This window comes from Bison bison, unplaced genomic scaffold, assembly GCF_000754665.1.
Source record: "Bison bison bison isolate TAMUID 2011002044 unplaced genomic scaffold, Bison_UMD1.0 scf7180017864158, whole genome shotgun sequence".
Classification (NCBI taxonomy): domain Eukaryota; kingdom Metazoa; phylum Chordata; class Mammalia; order Artiodactyla; family Bovidae; genus Bison; species Bison bison.
Genome location: NW_011494730.1, coordinates 3,881,767 through 3,891,667, shown reverse-complemented (window position 1 = coordinate 3,891,667; position 9,901 = coordinate 3,881,767). Strand labels below are relative to the sequence as shown.

Sequence of the window (9,901 nt, the reverse complement as noted above, 5' to 3'; positions counted from 1 at the left end):
CGGCGGCTGCGGCCGCTCGGCCTGGACAACCCGGGCAGAGTCCAGCTGGCCAGGGCCGCCCGTGCGGACGCCTCTCGCGGGCTGGCCGCGGTGGGGCGGTGCTTAAAAATAACACGCCCTGCCCCTCCTACAGCGAGTCGTCCTCCACCCCAGGAAATGGGGCCACGCCCGAGGAGTTCCCGGCCCTCGCAGACAGCCCCACCACGCTCACCGAGGCCTTGCAGATGATCCACCCTATTCCCGCCGACTCCTGGAGAAACCTCATTGAACAAATAGGTGGGTGTCTCTGGCGGTGGCGCGGCGTCACTGGGGGGAAACGGGGAGCTCCTGGTGGGCTCCGGGTTCCCCTGCTCCTGGAATGCAGTTGCGTTTCACCTGGGCAAAACGCACCTGACGAGGAAGGTTATTAACGTATTTGGCTCTAATGGTTCCATAGGCAAAACTGCCGCATGTTACTAGTAAGCTGTATAATTGGGCTTGAGCAAATGTGTTTCTTTCCTGCTCCCTTGGACAGGTGTACTTGCTCAGTTCTTTCCTGGGCGAGGAGGGCTCTCTGTCTCTTATCTCTTCTGCCAGCACGTCCAGGGGTGAAGTGCTTCTGGGCCATGCAGGAGGGAGGGCTCGGTGAGCCACCCTGGCCATCCCAGGGGCCTGGGTAGACCTGGAAAGAGAGAGGAGTCTGCAGGGGGCGGGGGTGCGGGCGCGGGTCTCTGCAGACAGTCAGGCTGACTGGAGCCATTCTGGAAGGAGAAGCAGTGACCAACTTTGCTCCCGGGAGGAGAGGTACAGTAGAGAGAAGCCTCAGAGGCCCCCACCCTCACTCCACGGGTTAGGGAGAGAAGCCTGGTTCCACCTGCCTGTCCAGAGTGTGGCTGGAAGTCTGGGGCACAGCCTGCCTGTCCAGCTGCCACACAGCTGCAGCTGAGACTCTGTGAAAGCAGATGGTGGAGAAGGCGTGGCGTCCCAAGAACCCAACCACTTTCATTTAAAAGTCAAGAACTGTCGATGACGTCGAACTAGTTCTCATTGTCCTCACCAGAGGGGGCCGTGAGTGGGTAAGGTGGGGAACGGGATGGCCTTGAGATCTTTTCTGCTCTTTGGTGTTGTCAGAGGAGAGTTTATTCATTGGAATTAAAATTTTGACTTGAAAATGTCCTTCCCTAAATTGATCATCATTGTCCCTCATGCCAAACACTTGGGCAGACACAAAATGTCTCTGGTAGAAGGGGGCTTCCTTTGCCCTGGGACACCAGCGTTTAGGAGACTTTTCAGGCAAGTTCCTTCCTCCCCTGGTTGGGGTTTTTCTGGACTGAACCCTGGGAGGAGCCGAGCCCCTGCAAAGCTGAGGGTGGAGCACTACAGTTAAGCCTCGCCAGACTCCAGGGATTTTGTTCCCAGCCCCCTGCATGTGGGGCTGGGTGGTGGTGGCTTTTCCCTTTGTTTGCTGGGGCAAATGGAGAGGCACTGTTCTGAGGACAGGCACCCACGAAAATCCTTTTGTCCCACCTTGGTCACGTTGCCCTTTATAGCCAGGAGGGCCACTGCGGCCTCAGCATACGCTGGGAGCCTTGACTCCCACCCTCTAGAAAGGGATATCTCTGGCTAGGATCAACGTCAGAACTAGGAAGGAAATCGGGGTGGGGGTGGGGAGATCCGTGCCTCGAATCAGGGAGAGAGAGGCTCCCTTCTGCAGCGTGGGTGTGCGGAGACCTCCTTCCTGGAGAGCCAGTGGCATCAGCTCAAGGCTGGGAGTTGGAAACCCTGAACTGGGGTACTGCGCTCCTCCTGGCCCTGGGTTTCCTGCTGTGGTGAACAGTGGAGACTGACATCCTCAGGCGTTTCTCCCACCATGGGCTGGTGTCATGGTGAATATGTGTTTCCGGCTTCTGGGCTGGATCCTGGGTAGGTGCTCAACAGATGTGCTGAACACGCAGGGCCAAGGCTGCCTCCTTCTCACATCCTTCATCCTCGACTTGAGGCCTATGCCAAGCAGATTCCTACAAGAGGCCAGCTGCTCCCACTTAGCTCAGTGAATGAAGGGGATTCTTTGCCAGGTATCAGGAGAGGACAACATGTTCCTAAAGACGCAGAGTTAAGAGGGGAGGAAAGTGGGAAGACGCTGGGCAATTATGCACCACTGTGTTGGACTGAGGTGGCTCCCACTCAGGCCAGGACAGAATGATGCCAGGACTGTGTGTGGCGTGGTATACAGTTGTCATTGCTGGTGGCCCTGAAGATCATAGACCCCGAGGCCCTGAGATTGTGCGTGTGTGTGTTTGCATGTGCACACGTGCGTGTGTGTCCTGTGGTTGTCTCTGCTGCTGCTGCTAAGTCGCTTCAGTCATGTCCGACTCTGTGCGACCCCATAGACGGCAGCCCCCCGGGCTCCCCGTCCCTGGGATTCTCCAGGCAAGAACACTGGAGTGGGTTGCCATTTCCTTCTCCAGTGCATGAAAGTGAAAAGTGAAAGTGAAGTCGCTCAGTCGTGTCCGACTCTTAGTGACCCCATGGACTGCAGCCTACCAGGCTCCTCCATCCATGGGATTTTCTAGGCAAGAGAACTGGAGTGGGGTGCCATTGCCTTCCTCTGGCACCTAGCAAATGCCTGGGGCCTAGGAGGTCCTCACTAAAAATTAAAATTCCCTGCCCTTTGGAAGTTTCTATCTGAAGAATTCAAAGAAAAAAAAAAGAAAAGATTCTCTTCAAAAAGAAAGATTTTGAAGGACTCCGGGAGCCTTGCTTATCCTCCTCCTGCAGGCAGCATGGCCAGCCCGATACAGATCATTTTAATTAGGAGAGGTGAGCACTGAGCCTTCTAATTCTGCTTGGATGTAATTCCAGGTGCAGGCTTTTACAGGTAAAGTTAACTTTGCTTAATGAATGTACAAAATTGAAAAACATGATGCATCAGCAGTGTATCTCAGATACAAAACTTTGATCAGCTCATCTAGTTCTTCAGTTACATCTACTTTGTTTCTGTTGTAATCTGAATTTTAAGGCCAATAAAAATAAACACATTACCCAAAAAAAATGGTTACACAGTGTGTCAGATAATCCTTTGTAATCACAGTAACTCCAGGAAAACTGGTATTTAAATTCAAGTGCTGAAGGCTTCAGAAAGAAGTATAAAGTTTTAAGAAAATGCTAAAAATTACTTGTATTGGGAGTCTTTGGCTGAGTGTACTAGAATATCCAGCTTAAAAGAAAATGACATGAAAGAATGAAAGTATTCTGTTTTAATGGGTCTAGGAATGAGGAAGAAAGTTCTAGAGTTGGTTCAAGTCAAACAATCACCTAGCTGCTTTCTCTCCTCCATTCTTAGCATTTGGGCTTCATGTCACCAGATGGCTGCCATAGCTCCATGCCTCACATTCTCAAGCAGCCACATATAAAAACCAATAAATAAATAAAAGCAGCTTGTCCAGGGATCAAACCCAAGTCCTCTGTATTGGCAGGCAAATTCTTAACCACTGGACCACCAGGGAAGTTCCCCTGGTTTCTTTCAGTTCAGTTCAGTCGCTCAGTTGCTCTTTGCGACCCCATGAATCGCAGCACGCCAAGCCTCCCTGTCCATCACCAACTCCTGGAGTTCACTCAAACTCACGTCCATCGAGTCGGTGATGCCATCCAGCCATCTCATCCTCTGTCATCCCCTTCTCCTTCTGCCCCCAATCTCTCCCAGCATCAGAGTCTTTTCTTTTAAACCTCCATAAAAATAGTATTGAAATCACAGAAGATTAATTGATACAATGTTGCCAACAATAGTTATGTCTTATGCTCATCACTGAACCGTTTGTGTAGTGACTTTAAACCTCTACCATTACAGTTCAATCTGCGTTGCATTTAGCATAGATTTAGATTTTCTTTTTCATTCCTTTGTCAAATTAACTCCTTGTTGTAATCTGCTAGATTCTAATGTAAAATCACATAATTTTTTTTAAGTAAAGCTATACTAATCATAAAGGATGTATAATTTAGCATTATGGAGCATAAGAAGCCAAGTAATTTAACCCACACATAATTTATTGGGTTCCTATTATTTATAAACAATGAGTATAATTTATCCAGCCATTTTTCAGGATTTAGAAGAGGGTCTGTTTTTCCTTTCCTTTTTTCTTCAGGTTAGATGTACTTAGCAATTAAAGAAGGAATAATAGGTAATATTTATATTGCATTGCATGAGAAAGTGCTTTACAAGTAGTACACTTATCCAGCTTAAAAAAGTATTAAGAATAATTATTAGAATATTCTACTTAATTAGAATAATTAATATTCTAATATTCTAAGTATTCTAACTTATCCCTGTTAGAACTTTCCCAGGAAAATCATCTTTTTTGGGGGGGTGGGGGCAGTTTGTGCCATGTCTTAGCTGTGGCACACAGGATCTTTGATATTTGTTGCAGCACATGGGATCTAGTTCCCTGACCAGGAATTGAACCTGGGCCCCCTGATTGAGAGCGCGGAGTCATAGCCACTGGACCACCAAGGAGGTCCCCATCTTTGTTTTTATAGATAGAAATATCAAGGGCCCCAGCTGCTCTCCCAGGCTCCAGACCAGTCCAGCTGCCTACCGGTTCTCTCCACCTGCTTGGCCATCAGGTGGACCTGCATCTCTCCACCACCCTATCCCCAGTCAGACCCTCCTCCCAATGTTCCCCATCTCCTGAATAGGGCCACCAGACCTCCCCTGCCAACTAGTCACCCGAATATCACTCATTGCCCAGCACCAGCCAATCACCAGGCCCCGTCTTACACCTTGTAACTATCCCTGAATCAGGCACACGGCCCCATCCTTCCCCCACCACGGTGTGCGGGCCTGCATCACGGCTCCCCTGGAGAATGGGCATGGCTTCTTTCTTCCCATACGAAGGCCTCCTACGATGTAGACCAGAGCTGCTTGCCTAAGGGGCTTCCCCTCCCTGGGGCTTGCCTTTTGCCCACAGGATAGATAAAACCCTTGGGGTAACCCTCTTCTCTTCCCAGCCTCATTGCCAGCAGGGCAGCCCCGCCTCCCCTCTCCCTGGGCCGGGAGCCTTCTTGCCCCTGAAACTTTCTGCTGCTCCTCTGTGGGGAGACCATCCCTCGCCCTGTGGCCAGGACATCCGAAAAGGAATTTTTCCCCGTGGAGGTGCTGCATTTTTACTGACTCCTCTGTACCCCTAAATCTCCTTGGAGGCTCAGAAGGCACTTATTTCAGATCAGGGAAGTAAATCTAAAAGTACGAAAGAAAAAAAAAAGGAATGTTTCCCTTTTGAATCATAAGGTTGGTGAAATATTGGGTTTTTTTTTTCCTTCAAAATGAGAATTTACAACAACTCCCATTTCACCGATGAATAGACTTGAGTTTTAATACTGAAGCATTTAAGGCTTTGAGAAGCATCCTGCTGGGATGCTGAAACATAATCAGGCCATTTCCATTGACTCTGTACACGTTGGTTATTAACATGACAAGTTCTAGATCCTTGTTGTTTGCTGGTTATGGATGTGAAAAGCATTTATTTGTGCGACTGGATTTTGATTCTATTCAGTGATTTCTTTATTCCTTGTTAGAAAGAAAAAATAAACTTATGTGTGCAGATCCTTCCCAAGAAATGAAGACAGTGGCAGTTCGTTCAGTGGCCCTTCCCTGAGACCTGTAGGGGTCTGGCTTTCTTTGTGTTTTCATAGGCAAAGCATTTATTTGCCCTTGATCCCTGGTGGCTCAGATGGTAAAGTATCTGCCTGCCATGCAGGAGACCTGGGTTCAATCCTTGGGTCAGGAAGATCCCCTGGAGAAGGGACTGGCAACCCACTCCAGTGTTCTTGCCTGGAGGATCCCATGGACAGAGGAGCCTGGCGGGCTACAGTCCATGGGGTCACAAAGAGTCAGACAGGACTCAGCGACGGACACTTTAACTCTTTCACTTTCAGGAGTCAAAAGCTGTGACTTAGCGATTCGGAAAGCTCCGTATCTGAAATCTCTATCGTGTCTTCAAAACGGTTTGATTTGATTTCAGGGCTCCTATATCAGGAATACCGAGATAAATCAACTCTCCAAGAGATTGAGACCAGGAGGCAACAGGATGCAGAAATACAAGGCACTGCTGACGGGTGCCCATCCAGCGAGGAGGCTCCGGAGGAAGATGAAGGGGAGGAGGAGGAGGAGCCAGCAAGCCCACCCGAGAGGAAGGCCCTGCCCCAGATCTGCCTGCTCAGCAACCCCCACTCGAGATTCAACCTCTGGCAGGATCTCCCGGAGATTCAGAGCAGCGGGGTGCTGGACATCCTCCAGCCGGAGGAGATCAGGCTGCAAGAGGTAACAGGCTGCCCGGGGTGAGAGCTTCCGGTCAGAACGAACGGGTATTTTAACCAGCGTGGGTGAGGCTTCCTCTCTGGGGTGAGGCTGGTTCGCCAGAGGAGTTACTGGCAGGGTACCTCTATCCCCGACATGCAGGAAAATTCACATTATTTCACATGCGTGGGTGCGTGCCACATCACTTCAGTCGTGTCCAACTCTGTGCGACCCGATGGATGGTCCCCAGAGGAACCCGCCGGGCTCCTCTGTCCATGGGGTTCTCCAGGCAAGAATGCTAGAGTGGGTTGCCATTTCCTCCTGCAGGGGATCTTCCTCTCCCAGGGATCGAACCCACGTCTCTTAAGTCTCCTGCATGGGCAGGCAGGTTCTTTACCGCTGGCGCCACTGAGGAAGCACAGGCAACAAAAACTACCTAGTTAGCTCCTAGGATAGCTCAACCCCGGTGTTGAGTGTTCTCCATGTTGTTGTTTCTGTAGACAGGAAGATTGCATTCTCTAAACCCTTGCTTGTTATTGTGGAGAATCTCCATGGCACGTGTGAGCACAGTCGGTGGTGCTGAATTCATGTGACCGTGAACTGGCTCTATTCATCTGTGCTTTACTTTTCACTTGCACGTCTTTATTTCGAATTTTCGCCTGAACCTTGGGTGAGTGGGGCTCTGAAAGCCCTCAGCATATCCACCCCTCCTGAAATGGTGTGGAAGTCTAGGACTTGTGTCTCTTCTTGCGCCTTCATCCGATGGTTCAGGCAGAGTCTGCCTGTGAGGTAGGCTGAGGCAGGATCACAGAGTCACTTAATAGTTTGTGGCTAACAGGGACAAATAATCCATAAAACACGAACAGTAATAGAAGTGAGAAGCTAGGAAATGTAGGTGTTGGATATATATATATATAGTCATATATATATATATAGCTTTATATACAGAGAGTTGGATCAGTTCTTTTAAGATTTTTTTAATGTGGTCTGTTTTTAAAGTCTTTAATGAATTTCCTACAATGCTGCTTCCATTTAATGTTTTGGGTTTTTGGCCATGAGGCCTGTGGGTTCTCAGCTGCTCCACCAGGGGTCGAACCCGCACCCTTTGCATTAGAAGGCAAAGTCTTAACCACTGGACTGCCAGGGAAGTCCCTGTTCAATCCAGCTCAGTCATTTTTATCCTCTCACGCCCGTTTCCCCAGTCTCCCCACTCACATGCTCCTTCAAGCCCGCCCTTGAGCTTGTTCCTAGTCGCAGTCCTGACTGTCTTTAGCTCTTGGCTCGCCAGTGCGAGATTCTGTAGAAACGTTCGTTCTTCTCATTTATTTAAAAGGCACAACTGCAAACTGTGCACACACGTAATGGCCAAGGCTGAGACCAGCCCCCGACCAGGTTCGTCAGACGCAGGCTCGGGTGGTATGATGCCTTTGTTCCTTGAGAAGCCTTGATGACGCTCGATTTTTGAAGCGCCACCCAGGGTCCACTGCGTCCTGCCCAGCAGACTCAGGAGAGATGGTTTTAGCGTCTGACACCACTTGTGACTCATGAGCATTTGTAAGCAAGGCCACAGGAGTTTTATTTTTTTTTTAATGAAACTGATGTTAGTAGTGTCTAGTCATCCTATGGGACTCCTCCCAGCTTCTCACAGGATACTGGTGAGACGACATAAAGAACCACGTGCCCCACCAGAAGCGAAGATGCATGGTCAGGAGATCTCCACGAGGCAGGTGGAGCTGGACTGAGGAAATCCCAGCAGGCTTTGCCACCCAAAGCAACCATGTGGAAGGTTCTAGAACCCAGGGAGAAGCCCCCTGCAGGTGGCCATCCCTCCTACCTGAGAGACCCAGGGGCTCCACCACTGTAGACAGAGCCACCATCACTCACCTTTTTTTCCTTCCAGTTTTATTTGAGATGTAATCGACACACTTCACTGTATAAGTGTAATGTGTATGATTTGACTTCCACACATCATGAAATAATGACCACAGTAGTTGTTGTTCATCGCTAAGCTGTTTCTGACTCTTCGTGACCCCGTGGACTACAGAACGCCAGGCTTCCTTGTCCTTCACCATCTCCCATAGTTTGCTCATATTCATGTCCATTGAGTCTGTGACGCTATCTAACCATCTCATCATCCTCTGCCACTCCCTTCTCCTTTTGCCTTCAACCTTTCCCAGCATCAGGGTCTATTCCAATTAGTCAGCTCTTCGCATCAGGTGGCCAGAGTATTGGAGCTTCAGCTTCAGCATCAGTCTTTCCAGTGTATGTTCAGGATTGGGAAATTCCCTTTAGGATTGACTGGTTTGATTTGCCTGCTGTTCAAGGGACTCTCAAGAGTCTTATCCAGCCCAATTCGAAAGCATCATCTCTTTAGCATTCAGCCTTCTTTGACCCCTCTGGTGGCTTAGACAGTAAAGCGTCTGCCTGCAGTGTGGGAGACCCGGGTTCGATCCCTGGGTCAGGAAGATCCCCTGGAGAAGGAAATGGCAACCCACTCCAGTACTCTTGCCTGGAAAATTCCTTGGACTGTGGGGCCTGGTAGGCTACAGTCATGGAGTTGCAAAGAGTCCACGACTGAGCGACTTCGCTTTCTTTCTTTTCAGCCTTCTTTATGTTCCAACTCTCACATCCATACATGACTACTGGAAAACCACAGCTTTGGTTCTGTATGGACTTTGGATAGCAAAGTGATAGCTCTGCTTTTTAACACGCTGTCTAGGTTTGTCATAGCTTTTCTTGCAAGCAGCAAGCATTTTTTAATTCCATGACTGCAGTCACTGTCCACAGTGATTTTGGAGCCCAAGAAAATAAAATCTGCCACTGTTTCCACTTTTTCCCCATCTATTTGCCATGAAGTGATAGGAATGGATGCCATGATCTTCGTTTTTTGAATGTTGAGTTTAAAGCCAACTTTTTCACTCTCCTCTTTCACCTTCATCAAGAAGCCTTTAGTTCCTCTTTGCTTTATGCCATAATGGTGGTGTCTTCTGTATATCTGAGGTTGTTATTTCTCCTGGCAATCTTGATTCTAGCTTGTGATTCATTCAGCTCCACATTTCACATGATGTGCTCTGCATATAAGCTAAATAAGCAGGGTGACGATATATAGCCTGGACATACTCCTTTCCCAATTGTGAACTAGTCTGTTGTTCCATGTCAGATTCTAACTGTTGCTTCTTGACATGCATACAGGTTTCTCAGGAGACAGGTAAGATGGTATGTTAGTCCCATCTCCTTAAGAATTTTCCTCATTTTGTTGCGATCCACAGAGTCAAAGGCTTTAGGTAGTCAGTGAAGCAGAAGTTTTTCTGGAATTCTCTTGATTTTTGTATGATCCAGCAAATGTTGGCAATTTGATCTCTGATTCCTCTGTCTTTTCTAAATTCAGCTAGTACATCTGGAAGTTCTTAGTTCTTGTACTGTTGGAGCCTAGCTTGAAGGATTTTGAGCATTACTTTGCTATCATGTAAGATGAGTGCAATTGTACAGCAGTTTGACCATTCTTTGGCATTGCCTTTCTGGAATGAAAACTGACCTCTTCCAGTCCTGTGGCCAAATTTTGGTAAGTTTTCCAAATTTGCTGGCATATTGAATGCAGCACTTTAATAGCATCATCTTTTAGGATTTGAA

General features: G+C 48.5%; 1 protein-coding gene across 1 annotated transcript in view; it reads left to right on the top strand.

Moving 5' to 3' along the window:
• The window catches only part of NGEF (neuronal guanine nucleotide exchange factor), a 128,514-nt gene that overhangs the window by 80,662 nt on the left and 37,951 nt on the right, over positions 1-9,901 (top strand). The window contains exons 5-6 of the mRNA XM_010841254.1: positions 134-276; positions 5,997-6,295. Coding sequence (XP_010839556.1) covers positions 134-276; positions 5,997-6,295 — 442 coding nt within the window. The remainder of the gene's footprint in view (positions 1-133; positions 277-5,996; positions 6,296-9,901) is intronic.